At 40.4% G+C, this 18,705-nt stretch overlaps 1 protein-coding gene across 4 annotated transcripts in view; it reads left to right on the forward strand.

The window, feature by feature from the left end:
• ENTPD1 (ectonucleoside triphosphate diphosphohydrolase 1) overlaps window positions 1–18,705 on the forward strand; it is a 92,008-nt gene that overhangs the window by 47,309 nt on the left and 25,994 nt on the right. For 3 of the 4 annotated variants that reach the window (XM_084903521.1, XM_084903522.1, XM_084903520.1), the window contains exons 2-4: window positions 2,025–2,152; window positions 16,629–16,746; window positions 18,360–18,510. In XM_084903521.1, coding sequence (XP_084759647.1) covers window positions 2,025–2,152; window positions 16,629–16,746; window positions 18,360–18,510 — 397 coding nt within the window. Of the gene's footprint in view, window positions 1–2,024; window positions 2,153–5,084; window positions 5,215–16,628; window positions 16,747–18,359; window positions 18,511–18,705 lie in introns of those variants that run through there. The other variant, XM_084903523.1, reaches the window with a different exon arrangement.

The raw sequence follows: 18,705 nt of genomic DNA on the forward strand, positions 1-18,705 counted from the left end.
CTAAAACTTCCCCCCTAAATTTTATACTGTTTTATATGATGAGTAAGGACTGGTTCAAGATTCTAGAGGTTTATCTTGTGCACTAGTTGGTGGGATTGCAAATTTTGGCCACTATGGAAAATAGTATGGAGGTTCCTCAAACAATTAATTGATTTCAGAAAGGAAGGGAGAGGGAGGGAGAAACATCAATGACGAGAGAGAATCAATGGTCAGCTGCCTCCTGCATGCCCCTATTGGGAGCCTGAAACTTGGGCCCTTAATCAGAATTGAACCTGGGACCCTTCAGTCCACAGGCCGATGTTCTATCCACTGAGCCAAACCAGCAAGGCCAGATCTCCTTAAACAATTAAAAATAAAACTACCTTATGACCCAGCAATTCCACTTCTGGGTACTTATTTGAAGAAATCCAAAACATTAATTTGAGAAGATATGTGCATGCTGATGTTCATTGCCGCATTAGTTAAATTGCCAAGATATGGAAGCAACTTAAGTGCCCATCAATAAATGATTGGATAAAGAAGAGGTGGTACAAAAAAACAATGGCCATAAAAAGAATGAAATTTTACCATTTGTCACAAAATGTATGGATCTAAAAGATGTTAAGTGAACAAGTCAGACAGAGACAGACAAATACCATATGATTTCACTCATATGAGGAATCTAAAGAACAAAATAAATGAACAAACAAAACAGAAAGAGACTCATAAGACACAAAGAACAAACTGACAGTTGCCAGATGGGAGAGGATTGAGGGGCTGGGTGGAAAAGAAGGAATTAAGAAGAACAAATAGGTACTTAGTTATAAAAGAGTCATGGGATGAAAGGACAGTATAGGGAATATAGTCAATAATATTGTAACGACTATGTATGGTGCCAGATGGGTTCTTGAAACATTGGGGGAATCACTTTGTAAATTATACAAATGTCTGACCACTATCTGTACACTTGAAACTAATGTAAAATAATATTTAATGTCAACTGTAATTAAAGATAAATATCCTAGAAGTTGATGCAGACTGGAGACCCATACAATTAAAATCCTTTGGATTAAGTCCAAGCTTCTGCTCAGGAGCTTGAGGAGGAACACCTGTTTTAGTGTACTCATGCTGCTGACCAAGAGGGGAAGAGGAGGAGGCTTGGAGTCCAGTTTTTAGCTGTTTTAATCCCATGGCCTGTCCTTAGAGTAGTGCAGTCTATTCTGGAGGACCCATCTCATTTCCACTTGGGTCTTTATTACTTGATTCTAGCCTTCTTCCTCAAAGTCAAAGGAAAACAATTTGGAGATAGTTTGGGGATTTGAGGAGAGTGAGTTGTCAGAGTGGAGGGAATGGGGCAACCATTCCATTTCCTGTTCACCTGAGCTATATGCTGTTTATTCTGATCAAAGTAACTTTTGCCTTCTATATAATTCTCCTCAAGTTTTATTTTTCCAGGTCCCTCAACAAGGTGAGACTAAGAGCAGAATAGATAATAAGATAATGTGAATGAAGAAATAATCAAAACCCCACAGCCTCTACTATCCCCAGTGAATACATAAATATGGTTGAAATGCAAGGGGTGTGACAAGCCAGGAAATGTCATGGTGTTGTGAGACTTTGATGATGTATTCTGAATACCTTTTTTTACATCTTAAAACACTTGGTGGTAGATTTTAAAAGTGAGGAGGGCTATCCTTGCTTTTTATTATCTGTTACTTGTACCCTGATAGACTTACATTATCTACTAAATAAACTGCCAACTTGGGATTCTTCCCTCTCCTCATTCCATATCTGATTAGAGACCTAACTGCCCTTTTTCTTTATGACAGCCACTAACTTAGTCTTGGCCCTCATCACATTACAAAAAAAAAAGCCTTTTGTTCTTGAATTATTAGCCAAATATTTTACAAGTGCCTCATAAATAAAGATCATTGTATCTATCTTTGATGTCTTAGGATAGCTAGCATTAGACTATACAGAAAGGGTAGGAAAATTGATGTATGTTGATTTCTTTTTTATATTTTCTGTTCTGCTTTTGGTTTTAGATTCTGGACTGAAGAAATTTTGTGCCAAAAATAAAGTTATCATCCTTGGCTTCGTCTGTATCATAGCTGTGATTGCTTTGATCGCTGTGGGGCTGACCCAGAACCAATCATTGCCACAAAATGTTAAGGTAACTCAAATCTGTGTGTGTGTGTGTGTGTGTGTGTGTGAGAGAGAGAGAGAGAGAGAGAGAGAGAGAGAGAGAGAGAGGGCCTGGGCAGAGTGAAAAAGGAGGTCATAACAAGTGAGAACATACAGGAGTTGAAGTTCTGGCATCTCCAGGAGTAAGTTACTATCTATTGGATTAGAGAAGTAAAATGGAAATGGATGCTCATTCTGGAAGAGGGAATGACTTAAAACAATTAACCGTGGGAAGATAACTGTCTTTATGACTGTTCAGCAAATTAAATAAATAATAGAAACAAAGGCTTTATCACCACATCCACATCTGTGTTATACTGTGCTGATATTCTACTATCTAGTGCTGTATCTACTTCTTACTCATTGTTTCATTGTGGATGTGTCACAACACTGTACTCATTGTTCTTCTTACTTATTAGTTAAGAAGGTTCTTTACTATTTTAGTGACAATCCTTACTTCCACATTGTCACCAAAATAATTGGAAAGCTTTGTATAAAGCACTTTGGAAGTCAAAGATTGTCGGGAACATTTGGTCTTCATCTTCAAAATATCAAAAAACACATCAAAATCAATTTTAAAAAGCCCAAAGAAACAAGTATCAATTAGAGTAATTATAAATGAATTCTTGGATAGATAGATTTCTTGTGAAAATGTATCCACATCTGAAGAGCTAGTTAATATCATTAAAAATAATTAGGGTAATTAACCCTGTTGTAATTTATTTCTCCTTCCTTTCAAACTCAACAAAGTAAAATTTCAAAGACATAACTATCTCACAAATAACTTGTAATATGGCCAATATTTTATTTAATCCATTAATTAGAAAGCATGTGGTAAATTTAAATTTATATTGTAAATACACCATTTTAATCTTTCACTGAAATTACAGTAAATAATCTACAAGGATATACCAGACTATCCCACTATGCTAATGAGCACATATGTGCATGTGGGTGGTAACATATACATTAGTTAACTTAATCATAGAGGCCCTGGACTACATGTGCAGAAGTATGTTTTGTTTTTTTTTTGTATTTTTGAAGATATTAAATTGTGAGCCTGGCATGTGGATGCATATGCCAGGCTGCTGAAACGTTTGCCACACACCCAAATCACTTGCTACACAGCAGAGGCCTGCATGTTACATTGGCATCTGTTTGCCATACAAATTCAACTGGGACTGGGCACAGCAGCTCCTTTGTCAGCACGGAAAGCTGATACTATCTCATTGGCAATGATCTCTTGCCTTTTAATGTTGTGTGATGTCGGTTCTTTTGGCAAAACTTCACTCACAGTTGAAGCCTCATGACATCTCAGTTCTGTTATTTGTTTACCAGTTCCAAAAGTACATGATTGCCTTCTTGGTTTGACCTTTTTACATATTCTTTATTACATCATTGGAGAAGGGGACCGCCAAGGAGGCAAAGTCCATGACAGACTTGAGCTCTGTGTTCCTAATGAATACTTGTCTTGGATGACCTTCTCTCCTTCTCAGTGGTCATCTTAAAGTCTATTGTGACTCATGTTGTTGTGTTGGCCTGGCAAAATGGAATAAGGTCTTGGGCATTCTTTAAATAAAAGGTATAAATATTCGACAAGCTGACAATGGCATCTGAAGTGAATCTTTATAGCAATATCACTGGTTTATTTTGCTCAAAGATTATTTTATATATGCATTGGTTGAGGTTATACAGTAATTCCAATAAGGTTCCTGGCATATATTGAGGGCAAATATATTTAGGAACTTGTCTTTGGCGATCGCGTTAAGCTATGTATGCTGTTGAATTTAATGGTCTTAAGCCACATGCAGCTCTTTCTATCCAAGTTAATGAAAATCAAACCAAATAAAAAATTTTGTTCTTCCTTTGCATTTTTAGCCACATTTCTAGTGCTCAACAGCTTCATGTGGCTGGTGGCTAAAGAATGAACAACTCACACACAGAACAGTCCCATCACTGCAGAAAGTTCCATTGGACATTGCTGCTTTAGAACACACTCTCTGATAGTTTCTCTGAAATCACTCAAAGCTAAGTTTGATGAAGAAGGTGAATGATAAAACATGTTTAAAATCTGAAATTTGGAATAATTATTGAGACTTTTTATGTGTTGGTTGTAAATTAATACCAAATATCATGAGCTACTAAACTGTTTTGAGCAGTTTTTTTTAAATAAATATATTTCCTTCCAAAAATGATGAGTTAAAAATAACACATTTAGATATTCCTGTCTGGTACATTTGTTTAGAGAATTAGAAACCTCAATCAACTGCCTCCCCCCCTTCCCCCAAACTGGGGATGTGCCCACAACCAAGGTACATGCCCTTGACTGGAATCGAACCTGGGACCCTTCAGTCCACAGGGTCTAGTAGTAGACACTCTATCTATTGATAGAGTGTCAGGTATTGGGCTACAGAATTGGGAAGCCAATATAGCTATGATTGAGTTTATCATCTGGGGAAGGAAACGCATTTAATAGATGACACAAATTATTAGTTACTATTGTGATGAGTGCCACCAAATGAAAGTTTTGAGGACCAAGGAAGTCTTCCTTGAAAAACAAATGACATTAACAATAATATCTGAAGTATGATTAGAATTAGCTGGACGTAAAGAGCATTCTAGGCAGAAGGAAAGCAAGTGCAGTGGTGCCTCACACAACGAACTTAATTCGTTCCAGGAGCAAGCTTGTTATGTGAAAAGTTCGTTATGTGAAACGCGTTTTCCCATAACAATACATGTTAAAAAAAATAATTCGTTCTGTAGCATAAAATATGCTAAGATGACATAAAAAAAATATGCTAAGATGACATATTTTTATTTAGATACATCTAAAAACATATTTTTTTTTAAAAAAAAAACCACATTTTTTTTAATTTTAAGACAGACTAAGTAGAGTCTACCGAATCTTGCACATCTTCATCCATTTTCTGCTTTTTGGCCGATGGTTTCATGAAAAACCTGTCCAAAGTTCGCTGTGCGAGGCGTTCGTTATGCGAGGCACCACTGTGCAAGAATCCCACAGCAGGAGGAGAATCCAAGATGGCTGCTCAGGTAGGCAACTAGCCACAGCCGCACACAACAATTTCAATAAAATACAACTAAAATATAAAATGGACCTTACCCAGAACTACAGGAAAGTCGACTGACTGGAAATCCTACAACCAGAAGCAAGGAGAAAACCAGAAGGAAGCGCGGAGGAGCTGTAAAAGCCTAAGGTACGGAGACACGCAGCGTGCGGAGAGGACGGAGCCGGAGAGGAGGGAGGCCGAGTGCCTGGCTGGCGTTCCCAAGCGGGAAGCAGAGAAAAGCTCTGATTGTGCTGGGCCCAGCTCCAACTGCTCTGAACCCCAATTCTAGGCCAGACCCTGGGGACCCAGGCTCACCCATAGGGAGCTGGGCTGTAAGGTGGAACCCCAGGAAACGGCGAGAGGAGGTCCCGGAGGCGCGCACAGTGCGCGCAGAGAAGGGCCGGCCGGCTGTGCTGTAGGACTGCCCTGACGGGAAGGAGACTGGGGCTCCAGACTGCTGTGAATGCCATCTCCAACTCCACTTCCAACTGAACTGAACCCCAATACCGGACTCATTGGGGGAGAGCATAGACAGTTTGGCAGCAGGCGAAAATCGAGGGCACCTTTCTCTCAGAGGCGCTTGCAACAAGTACTGAAGGACCCTGAGTCTCAGGAGTCGCATAGGGCGGGGCTGATGGAAGCCAAGGCTGTAGGCTCCACCCTGAAACCCAGCCCCATCAGGAAAGCTGCCTGCGAAAATGCCTAAACCAAATAGATCACAAACGAAAGAAATGGAGGACAAAAAGCGACTGGATATAGAGTTCAAAACCACACTTATAAGGCTTTTCAAGAGTCTCCTAGAAAAGGCTGATAAAATAAATGAGACCTATGAGGATATGAAAAGGGATCAACAAGAAATGATAAGGGATCAACAAGAAATAAAGAATACATTGTCTGAAATAAAAAATATTTTACAGAGTCCTAAAAACAGAATAGAAGATCGCAAGAATCAAGTCAAAGATTTGGAACATAAAGAGCCAGAAGACACTCCTCTGCAGAAGCTAGAAGGCAAGAGAATCCAGAAAATTGAAGATGATGTAAGAAACCTCTGGGACAACTTCAAGTGAACCAACATCAGAATTATGGGGGTCCCAGAAGATGAAAGAGAGCAAGATATCGAAAACATACTGAAAGAAATAGTGACAGAAAACTTCCCCCACCTGGTGAAAGAATTGGACTTACAAGTCCAGGAAGCACACAGAACTCCAAATAAAAGGAATCCAAAGAGGACCACACCAAGACAAATCATAATTAAGATTCCAAGAGCAAAAGACAAAGAGAGAATATTAAAAGCAGCAAGAGCTAAGCAGGTAGTTACCTATAAAGGAACACCTATACAATTGTCAGCTGATTTCTCAACAGAAACCATGCATGCCAGATGGGAATGGCAAGAAATATTCAAGGTGATGAATACTAAGAACCTACAGCCAAAGATAGTCTATCCAGCAAAGCTATCACTCAGATTCCAAGGTCAGATAAAGAGCTTCACTAATAAAAAAAAGCTAAAGGAGTTCATCACCACCAAACCAGAATTATATGAATTGCTGAAGGGGGTTCTTTCAGAAGAGAAAGTAAATAAAGATAAAAATTATGAACAACAAATACATAACTATCAACAAGTGAATCTAAAAACCAAGGAAACTAAAAAAAAAATCTGAGGAACAATATTAACTGTTGAATATAATAGAATCAGAGGTATGGAAGGGGAGTGAACTGATGATTCTTGGGGAAAAGGGGAGAGGGAGATGTGGGAAGAGACTGAACATAAATTGTGCACCTATGGATGAGGACAATGGGGGGTGGGGAAAGGACAGAGGGTGGGGTGAGAAGGGGGGGGAAGTAACATTTGTAATAATATGAACAATAAAAATTTATTAAAAAAGAAAAAAAGAAAAAAAAGAATCCCACAGCAGGAAATAGCTGGATACATTCAGGAAGTTGGTTGGAGAGCTATGTGAAGGGTCATGTGTTGGATAAAGATGGTGAGGGAGTTGGTGGTGGCAGGGCCTTGCAAGTCAGGTTAAGGTTTTTAGTTTTAATACTAAGCCAATGGGAAGTCAATAACATGATCAGATTTGTGTTTGAAAAGATCACTTTGGCTGCAGTGAATTAGGGGGAGGAGGGATAAAAGCAGTTACAGGAGATTAGGTAAAAGGCTATTATACGGTAGTAGTTTGGGAAAAGGCGAAGGTTTTGAGTTACATTTTTGAAGAATTGCTTTTGAGGTATTGAATATGCAAGTGGAAATGTCAAAGAAGCAATTGAATATTAAGCTCTGGATCTCAGAGAGGAGACCCGCCTGCTCAATAGGAATATTATAAGTCACATTTTAATTTTTCTAGGATCCACATTTTTAAAAAGTAGAGGAAGTGAAACTTTAGTACTGTGATAACTGGGACAGTGAACTGAGGTTTTTCCCTCAGGGTTGTGTCTCAGAACGCCAAAGAATGAGCTCCGAGGACCAGAAGATTTAAGCAAAAGTGTGGAAAATTTATTACCAGCAGATTCAGACTCCCCGGAAGGGGAGGGGCCCAGTAATGGGCTGCCTGTGAAGCCTAGTGGTCCAGGGGTGTATGTTTGCCACCTGCCGCTCTATGTCTATCTGAGGCGTCACCTGCCTGACTCCCTCATTGTTCTTGCCCAGCACAGACCTGAACTTCCCTGTTTCTAAGCATCAGTTCATCTTATGGTTGCCAACCCCACCTAGTTTCACATGCCTCCTGCTTTAAATCCAAAAACATTTTGTTATTCCTGCTTGGTGGGTTTCTGTGATTAGGCGTACTCAAACTGTTGTCTGCCCCTGCCTATGTTCTACCTGCCTTTGCTTTCCACTGGACCCCTGCCCTGCCTGCATGTCAAGCTGATTCCTTTCAACTGTATTTTATGTAACTCAATATATCCAAAATACAAGGGTGGGCAAGGTAGGTAAAAACTGTGCCTAAGTGTGCTTGAGAATAGCAAGTAGATTAGAGCAATGTGTAAATAATGAAGGCTAGCAATCTGAGCACTTAATGAGATTGTACCTAAGTTCACTCTGCCATTGTGAAATTCTTTTGAGTTAATAAAACTATTGTAACAATCACAGCCTGCATGTCTTTTACCTACAAACAACTGTAAACCTACTTTTGCCCACCCTGGTATTATTATTTCAACATTCATCACAGTAAAGAATTAATGAGATATTTTATACTCTTTTTTTTCCCATACTCTCTTAAATTTCCCTGTGATTTTTCACTTATAGCACATCTCACTTCAGATGAGTCACACTTCAGGTGCTCAACAGCCACATGTGGCAAATGAATACCTTATTGGACAGCACAGATCTAGACAAAAGCTATGTCTCTGAGATCATTGATGCATTGAAGCCTTAGAAATGAATGAGATCATAGGAAGTGGGTAAAAGGAGAAAAAGAAGACGGCAAGGATCTAGTCCTGAGGAATTTTCTCGTTTAGAGGTTGAATAGTAAAGGAATACCTCCTAAACCACAGTGATAACATTGCCTTATATAGCGCTATGGCTATGCGGTTTGTGAATCATTTCCACACTCAGTTCGATTTCTTCTTCCCAGAAGCGCTGTGAAGAATGAAAGATTATCCTCATTTATATATATGAAATCAATAAAAATAAATATTTAAAAAAATAAAAGGAAAGAAAAAGAATAATGCTAAATAGATTAAAGATTATCCTCATTATATATATCCTCTTGCCTAACCTAGTATTGGTTCAGCTTTGCTGGGCAGGTGTGGCCTCATGCCTGGGTTACTTCTGGCAAAACACAAGAACTCTTTAATGTAGTGATGTGTTTACATGTCCAACTACTAAGCATACTGAGGACAAGGACTGTGTTTAATTTTTCTTTGCAGTGACCACTTTAAAAAACATAGGCCTTAAAGAAGAATCATTATCTGTATCAAAGTGTCCTCTGAGGGAGTGCTTTTGTCCTGGTGAACCTGGGTGGGAGGCAGCTTTGAGGTCTACTTGGCTCACCGCTTCCTTAAGTGCCTGCTCATCACTGAACCCTGGCAGTTAGCGAGTGCCAGGCATTCCTCTTAGCACTAATAGTCCATACTCTGGCAACACAGAGCCCCACAGGGTTCTCTCAAGGGCACCAGGCTGACCCAATACCAAGCCACAGGCCTTCACTAAAAGCTGCTCACGTCTATGGAATGCTGGCTCAGGGAACAGATGGCTTTGATCTCAGTCCCAGATCTGCTGCTTTCTAGCTTGAGACTTTGGCAAGTACATTCCTCTCTCTATACCTCAGTTTCCTGTGTGTAAAACAGATTCAGCACCCACTTTGAGAAGGGCTGTGAGGAATGGTACCAGTGACTCACTTACAGAGTGCCCAGCACTTCCGAAGCCTTTAGTGGAGAGTAGCTATAACACTGCTCAGAGGGAGATGAGTTCTAGGCAAGGCCCTTAACTCTGAGTATGTTATGGTCACTGAGCCAGCATCTCCAGAATGATCAACTGCTGCTATTGTGTAGGGGCCTGACCCCATGCATCCATCTTTTTTTTTTTTTTTTTTTTTTTAACAAGGAATTAAAGTACTGTTCTTTTGGTTGTTGTTGCTAATGCTCACCCAAGGATATTTTTCCATTGATTTTTTTTTTTAAAGAGAGAGTAAAAGGGGTGGGAGGAATGGAAAGAGGGAGGGAAGGAATGAGGGAAGAGAGAGAGAGAGAGAGAGAGAGAGAGAGAGAGAGAGAGAGAGACATCAATATGAGATACATTGCAACTGAGTGCCCTTAACTGGATTTGAACTCATGAACCTTCAATCTGAGGGCCAATGCTCTATCCACTGAGCCAAACCAGGTAGGGCTAAAGTACTATTCTTAATGAGCATTTGTGATTTTATCTTTTTTGGAAATTTTGGAAGCATTTGCTCTAATTTTTAATCTCAAATACTCTTAAAGAATATCTATATTATTTTTGCTCCCCTGGATTTAAAAAAATACATTTTATTGATTTTTTAGAAAGAGGAAGGGAGAGGGAAAGAGACTTAGAAACATCGATGAGAGAAACATCAACCAGCTGCTTCCTGCACACTCCCTACTGGATATGTGCTTGCAACCAAAGTACATGCCTTTGACTAGAATCAAACCTGAGACCCTTGAGTCCACAGGCCAACACTCTATCCACTGAGCCAAACTGGTTAGGGCAACTCCCCTAGATTTTAATGTCTCATTTGAAAAACAACACCTGGAGATGGGTAGTGGTTTCCCAACAATATGAATGTACTTAATACCACAGAAGTACATATTTGTATACTTAACATGGCAAATTTTATGGTCTGTGTATTTTACTACAATTAAAAACAAATTTTAAAAAGCCCTGGCTGGGTGGTTCAATTGATTGGAGTATCATTCTGTACTCCAAAAGGTAGTGGGTTGGATTTCCAGTCCAAGCATCTGCCTAGGTTGTGGTTCGTATGGGAGGCTATAGATCTATGTTTCTCTCTCACATCAGTGTTTCTCTCTCTCTCTCCCTCTCTCTCAACCATAAAAACATATTCCCGAGTGAAGATAAAAAAATAAAAATAAAGAAAAATAAAAACAATAAAATTGTAATTTGTATAGAAGATCTAGTACCGGTAGTTCCAGTTAAAGAAAAAAGAAAGGAAGGAAATGGTTTGCAATTGTTTATAGTCCTTGCCAACATTGCTGTAGCTAATGGAGACCTGATTTGTTTATAGATTAATAGAGTCACATTCAAAAGGATAAGCTTTGTTTATTCAAAAAGACTCACTGAGACAGACTGATGAGGTTTCTGAAATAACTGTTATAGCTACAGAAACTTCAGAAGAATCAATTATGTCTGAAGGAACCAAGACAAGTGATCACATTGTTGTCTGTGTTACCTGGCTTATGTTTTTCTTTTTTTTTTTTTAGTCCTCACCCGAGGATATCTTTAAATGATGAAGAGAGAGAGAGAGAGAGAGAGAGAGAGAGAGAGAGAGAGAGAGAGAGAGAGAGAGACATCTAGATGAAAGAGAAACATGGACTGGTTGTTTCTCCTATGCACACCAGTTGGGGATCAAATCCTCAACCTAAGTACATACTCTGACCGAGAATTGAACCCAAAACCTTTCTGATGAATGGGACATTGCTTCAACCAACTGAGCCACTTGGCAAGGGTTGGCTTATGGGATTTTTTGGGGGAGTGGTGGTGGTAGTGGAACTCAATGCTAATGGCACTATTTTTTGTTAGACTGAATTAACTTCTTTTAGGACTGAAGAAGTTTAGGAGCCATATAGTTATAACCCCTCTCAATCATTCATTTAATTCAACAATTGTCTGTTGAATTCCTTCTCTGTGCCCCACATATAGTAGAATATACTATGGTAGATGCTGTATATGCCATGGTAAGTAAAACAGACCTGTCTTAATGTAGCTTTCCGTCTGGCAGGGAAGACAACATGAATTTAATAGCCACATAAATATGTGAGTACACATTGTGGTAAGTTCTGTCTTTAGAGGAAAACGACAGGCACTCTGAGACATGGAGAAGGAGGGTAGAATCTAATCCGAGAGGGTCTGGCTTTCTGGGCAAAGGCTTTGGAAGAGAAGTCACATAGCTCATTTGGAACTGAGAGCAGGCCAGTTATAGGAAGAGTGTTTTGTGAATGAGCAGACTCAGAGGAGAGGATTAACTATCCCACTTCTGAAAAGCCAGGAATCAAAGTAGGTCCTCTGGTGCTCCAGTTTTCTCTTTTTCTCTTCCCAAGTCTAGGGAGACGTACCCAGAAGCCTGTGCCTATGACATTTGCACAGGTAGTTATTTCCATCCTGAGGAGGGGGGTCTGCCCCACCGCCACATGGCCTCCATTCTCTGTGAGCTCAGGGTGTTGTCATTCACCTCTCTAGGTCTTCCCCAAGGCCCCTACATTGGTATCTCCATGAACCAAATAAAGTCTTTTAGACTCTTTCCCCCTAGACCACTGCTTCTATTCACTCATCAGGGCTTGTGAAGATCAGTTATGATGGCTAAAATTATGTGCCTGATCAAAACCTAGTTTAGAATAAAGTTGTCTGCATAGTAAGACTTTAACACTAAAGACTACAACACTAAAAAAATCACCATGCATTTTCAAATGCCTGGAAGGAAATAAATAAAAATAGCAACGATGTCTAGTTGATGGGACCTTAAATGTCTTTTTCCTCTTCACTTCATTTTCTAGATGCTATTTGATATACTTCTATATCTTAAAATAGAAATGATATTGAAGTAATAATATTAAGGAGATGTCAGATCTCTTCCTTACTATTTACAGTCTTGATTTTTCTTTAATTGAAGAAAATACGAGCTATAGAGAAACCCTGGGCAAGGCACGGCATTTCTCAAAGCATTTCTGTAGGGGAAAGATTATCTTGGAGAGAGAATTCTGCATCACTGCGTCTGGGCGATGATGGGTCAACAAGGGTAAGCAAGTTTCTCCACTGTCAGACTTCTTTGAAGTATCACTACCTCTCCAGTTTGTGAGCCCAGGAAGGGGAAAGAGCAGGCAGCATTTCCTAAACTTCTGGGAAGGTATTTGTCCAGATCCTTGCAGGCTCAGTGTTCCCTGGGACATGTACTGGAAAATGCTGTAGTGGTGAAAGGACAAAATACGGTGGCTATGTGGGTCTGTTAAGGCATTAATGGTCAGTATCTGTTAGGCAAGTCCTTGCATAGCTCTGGACACAATTTCTTGTCTATAAAATAAAATTAGATGGAACGAACATATAGCTCTTAAATGGACCAAGTGTGAAAAATGAGTGGCTATGCTGATAGTTTTGTAACAATCAGAGGCAAAGTTCTGAAATGTTTAAACTGAGAATTGTCAATCAAGCGTTATCAACCCCACAAGCAGCAAACAATGTCAGTTTTTCATTCTGCAAACTATGTTGGAAAACAAAAATATTTGGCACAAGTTTAGCCGGTTAGCATTCCAATCTGTTGTAGATACAAGGTAAAATGTCCTTAATTCCTGCGTTGAAAAGTATGCTCTACTCTCTTCTCAAACAATTGCCCAACGAAAAGGGATAAAAGCTTTCATTTCTCAACCACCCGCACTGTGTAAGGCCTTGGAGAAACAACCCGATAGAAGCAGGCTGGTTCCTTTGTTCTACTGGAAGAGTGACTTTCATGCCAACAAAGTCAGACAGAATGTCCTGATTCTGGATAAAGGCTGCTTGCTGCTGCTGCCTCGCTAACTTTTATCATATGCTGTTGTGGTCGGAACATTTTCTGGCAGGAAGAACTCAAGGACCCTGCTGCAGAATAAACTAATTTTGTCCTGAGTAACCCCTGGCCCTCTTTCTCCACCCCAGGAGGTTTCTCACGGATCTGAAGGCCCCAGGCAAATCAGTCAGACCCCTCTCAGCCCACAAAGGCCAATTCTTGGTTTCCTCTCACTGCAAGCCTCGCTGCAGAGGAGCCTATCCAGCTTGCTTCCTTGCCATATCCCAAGCAAGAACTACATAGGCCCTTTCTTTATAAGGGCATAATGCTAATTACCACAGGGCACCCTCCACTATGTGGAATAAGGTAGAGAGCACTATGGAGGTCATGGTGGTCAAGGATCCTCACACTCATGGATATAATACCCCCAGGTCTGGGGTTAAATAGAGTAAAACTTGACACCTCAATAGACTCTATTATTAGCTATTCCCAATGGTCTAGGTTCTTAGGTTCTTAGCGTGCACGTGCATGCGCGTGCTCTCATGTGTGTGTGTGTGTGTGTGTGTGTGTGTGTGTGTGTGTAATATACTAGAGGCCCAGTGTATGAAATTTGTGGTGCACTGGGCAGGAGGGGGTGGGTGGGGAGAGCATCCCTCAGCCCAGCCTGTACCCTCTCCAATCTGGGACTCCTCAGGGGATGTTGACTGCTGGTTTAGGCCTGATCCCACAAACCAGCAGTCAGACATCCCTCTCACAATCCAGAAATGCTGGATCCTAATCACTTGCCTGCCTGCCTAGCTACCTGGTTGCCCCTAACTGCTCCCCTGCCAGCCTGATTAACACCTAACTGCTCCTCTGCTGGCCCGATCATGCCCAACTGCCCTTCCCTGCCAGTCTGATCATCCCCAACTGCCCTCCCCTGCAGGCTCTCCCCCCCAACTGCCCTTCCCTGCAAGCCTAGTCTCCCTCACCTGCCCTCACATGCTAGACATCTTATGACAATGTGGGGGCGACCATCTTGTGATGACATGGGGGTAACCATCTTGTGGTGGCCATTTTGTGATTACATGGGGTGACCATCTTGTGATGTGAGGGTGTGAGGGTTAATTTGCATATTACCTATTATATAGGATATACATATATAAACTACTGAAGTAAGCTTCCTTTTTTTGTCACCTGGATACCTCAGAGATTTGGAGTTAATTGGCAAGCATAAGGAAATATGTACTTATATAGAACAAAAATTGCCAACCTTAATATTTAAAGAACTTCCTATGAAAGCCATTTATATATTTATAAACTTGAAAGAATGATATCCAACACATGAAATTTGAAAGAGAAAGGGAAATTGAGATGCTACAAGGTAATCTGCAACTGTCATAATACCATTCTCAGCATGACTTTTACTTAGGACTTCATAGAATTAATATTACCAGAAAAAAAGGGACCAAAGAGGGTTTGCCTCGGGCCAGCCAGTAGTGTGTGGATTCTTGACTTCATGCAGGAAAGATTTCACAACACAAATCCAGATGAATTTTAGAGGGCGTTTATTAAAGTTGGGGAAAGTGAGACAAGGAAAGACTTAGGAGAGAAGAAGCAACAGGAGAGCCTAGGTGGGGCTGCTTTGGCTCCTTAAAAGGTTATGGGAAAGAAGTGAGCCAAGGCGGGGCTGCTGTCAGCTCACTGGAGAGTCAGAGAAAAGGGGGTTAGCCCCAGATGAGCTACCGATACCCCATTGTTCCCCTGGTTGTAAGTTTCATGGGAACTCTTAGAGTTTAGGAGAGGGAAGGTGTGGGTGTATTCCTGGGAGGGAGAATACCTAGGGGGACCACCACACTTGGAGGTCCACAACTTAAAGGAGCAGCGTGTGATGAGAGTAGTTGACTCACACTCTAGAAGCATGTCCTCTGTTTCTCTCCCCATTTCTTTTCCTCTCCAGTATAGAGATAAGTGAAGAGTACACATGCCCTTCACAAGACTGTGGCAGACATTATTATTCAGTGATGGCATTTATTTTCCTCTGACTAAACCCAGGGATGTAACCAAAGGTGAATATAAATTGATCAAAATGGGCATTCTTCAGTCTACTCCTGGGTGAACATCCCAGAGAAATGAGAGGTCATGTACACAAAATGAAATGTACAAGAATGTTCCTGGCAGCTTTATTTCTAATAGTCCTAACCTGGAAACAACCCAAATGTCTATGAACAGTAGAGTGCAGGAAAATACAATATATAAAATACTCTATGGAAATGAAAAGGGACAAACTACTGATATAGTTTGAATGCATCTGAGAGAGACAGTGTAGTGTAAACAGTTAGGCAGAAAGGAGGCACACTATGTCTTCCATTTACTGCAGCTCAGAAAACAGGCAAAACTCATCCATGGTGACAAAAGTCAAGACAGTGGTCACCCCTGGGGGAAACTGACTGAGAGGGGCACCTTGGTGCTGATTTACATAGATGTGCACATACAAAAATTCGTTGGGATGCTCAGCTAAGATTTGCATACTTTGCTATAAAAGTTCTATTTCATAAAAGTTCTTAAAAGGGGCACCAATCCGAAAACTACTGTCCAGCCCTTATTCCTATATTTCTCTGAAAAAGGAGCATAAGTTTTTTTTTTTGTTTGTTTGTTTGTTTTATTTTTACTGTGATTCCAATTCAATTCCAATTTCTGGATATATTTGTAATAAAAAGTAAGCAAATGTAGTATTTTCCATGTCTCTCTTCCAAAGCCCAGACCACGTATCAGACCAATTAAATTTCATATTTGGGCTGTGGAACACAGGCAGCAGTGGTCTTTGAAGCTCTCTAGGTGATTCTAATAATTTTGCTATGCGTACAAGTTTGGGAACTATTAAACCAATGGCTTTCTGTTCCCTGTATACTGTCTCACCACTTCAGCATATGGTTTGGAATCTTGGCTGTTCATGAAAACTGCCCCAGAAACTTCCAAACAATACTAATGCTCAGGCTCAGCCCTGGGTAAGTCGTGATGGCCACTGTGCTGGGGTGACTGGAGTTCTGGTAGATCTTGTGACCAGGACAATTCCAGGCAACACCCCCCACTCCGTGTTCCTCTTGAATTAAAATACTTTTTCCTCATGTTTTTGAAAATTCCTGTCTTGGTCATTTTTTGTTCGTTTGTCTTTGTTTTTGTTTCTGTTGCAAGCTGAATGTGGAGAAGAACAATGTAATGCTGATAAGTTCTTGGTTTGTTTTGCCCTCAGTATGGGATTGTGCTGGACGGAGGCTCTTCGCACACGACTTTGTACATCTATACGTGGCCGGCAGAAAAGGAGAATGACACAGGGGTGGTGACTCAGATAGGAGAGTGCTTGGTACAAGGTAAGATGAAGAAAAAGGGGAGGGGGGACCATGAGACACGAGATGCATGTGGCAAGGGGAACACTTGAAAAGCAAGTCCAGTGAAGAGTACAGCGGAGCTACTGCTGTTATGCCATTGTCATTAACATAATACTGAAATCAGCCCTAAGGACTGAGCCCTTGACGCATAAACAGACTTAATAAATAAATAACTGAGTAAAGACAAGTACCACATGATCTCACTCATATGTGGAATAAAATAAGCTGATGAACAAAATAGGTCCAGAGACATAGAAGCATAGAACTGCGGATCTCAGAGGGAAGGGGGAGCGAAGGTGAGTGGGTGGGAAGAGATCAACTAAAGAACTTGTATGCAAGCAAAGAACTTGTAGATACAGACAGTAGGGTGGTGAAGGCCTGGGGCAGGAGTGGGGGGTAGGGGTTGCTAGAAGGGTTCAATGGGGAAGGGGAGTGGGGGAAGAAGACACATGTAATACTTTCAACAAAAAAGATTTAATTAAGAAAATAACTGTGCAATAGTCCCTCCCATCAATAAGATGCCATGCACCAATATAAATACTAAAAGTATTATTTCATCTTCATGATCTCCCTGTGAAGCATGTATTTTTATCCTAATTTTTAAAACAAGGGTACTGAGGTTGTGCAATACTGTGCCACGTGTTTAAGGTTGCTTGAGCTAGTAAGTGATGGAACTGGGATTCAAATGGAGATTCTACCAACTAAAAAACCCATGTCTTAACCAGTGGTTCTCAAATTTGAACCACCTGTAGGGTTTGTTAAAGCACAGAAGCTGGGTCCCACCTATTCTTGAAGGTCAGACTTCTTGAATTAAAACAATAGATGATAATTTGGAGCTGATTTTCTGATGATGGCTAAGTAACCGGGCTTTTTATAAACCTGAAAATTAGATATGGATAACATATCTGGATATTTATCTTTAAACCAAATCTTAAAATCACTATAAAGCACTGACAGGGTGCATGCTATCTTAAAGTGAACTGAAATTGCTCACTTCAAAAAGCTTACAGAATCTTGGCTTTCATCCTCTCCATAGCAACAATTAGTTTTGCCCTAGAACTGAAAAAACAGTATTTCTAGGGAGGCATGGAATCAGAGTGGAAAAATCACTAAGGAAACATGGATGCTATTCCTGTTTATTCTAATTAGATTGCGTAGCTAATTAGTAGCAGTTCCTATCTTTTCAGTGAAAGCCAATGTGCCTGGTGCTTATTTTAATTTTTGTTTTATATGTCATTATTATCCCTTTAGATCTTCTAGAATTAGTGTTGTTAAATTACAATGTCGTGGAAGAAACTTGAAAAAATGGCTACATAAAGTAACCATCTGTAAGATTCCCATTAGAATCTGAACCTGTTAGGAAGGTTATGTAATTAAATGTGAACGTTGCGCCATCCAGTGGCAAAATTATTGAACAGCAGACAGACCCAGCGCGAGGTTGGTTCAGTGAGCTACCTTCTAAGTAGAGCAATATCACATCAAGAAATTGTCTTATTGAATTTAATCAGAAAACACCAGTATTTTGCTCTAATACTGTCAAGGTATGTTCTATACTTAAAAAATATATTATCATCTGCTTCTACATCTTTTCCTAGGTCCTGGAATCTCAAAATTTGCTCATAAAACACAGGAGTTAAAAACTTATCTGAATGCCTGCATGCAAAAAGCCAAGGGAATAATTCCACTCGCCCAGCACACACAGACACCTGTTTACCTGGGAGCTACGGCAGGCATGCGGTTGCTCAGGTATGGCAATACATAGGGACCAAGAGCAGCTGGGAATTAGGTTCGGCAGTGCAAGGAGCCTCTGAAGTTATGGGAGAGGGCCACATTTCCCTAATGTCCAAAATTCTAAATATCCTGACTCTCAGTGAGTGGATAAAACCCCCAAATTTTTAATATGTGTAACCTTAGGAGTTTAAGTACATTTAAAAAAAAATC

This window comes from Pipistrellus hanaki (assembly GCF_964339955.1).
Source record: "Pipistrellus hanaki genome assembly, chromosome: 14".
NCBI classification, from domain to species: Eukaryota; Metazoa; Chordata; class Mammalia; order Chiroptera; family Vespertilionidae; genus Pipistrellus; species Pipistrellus hanaki.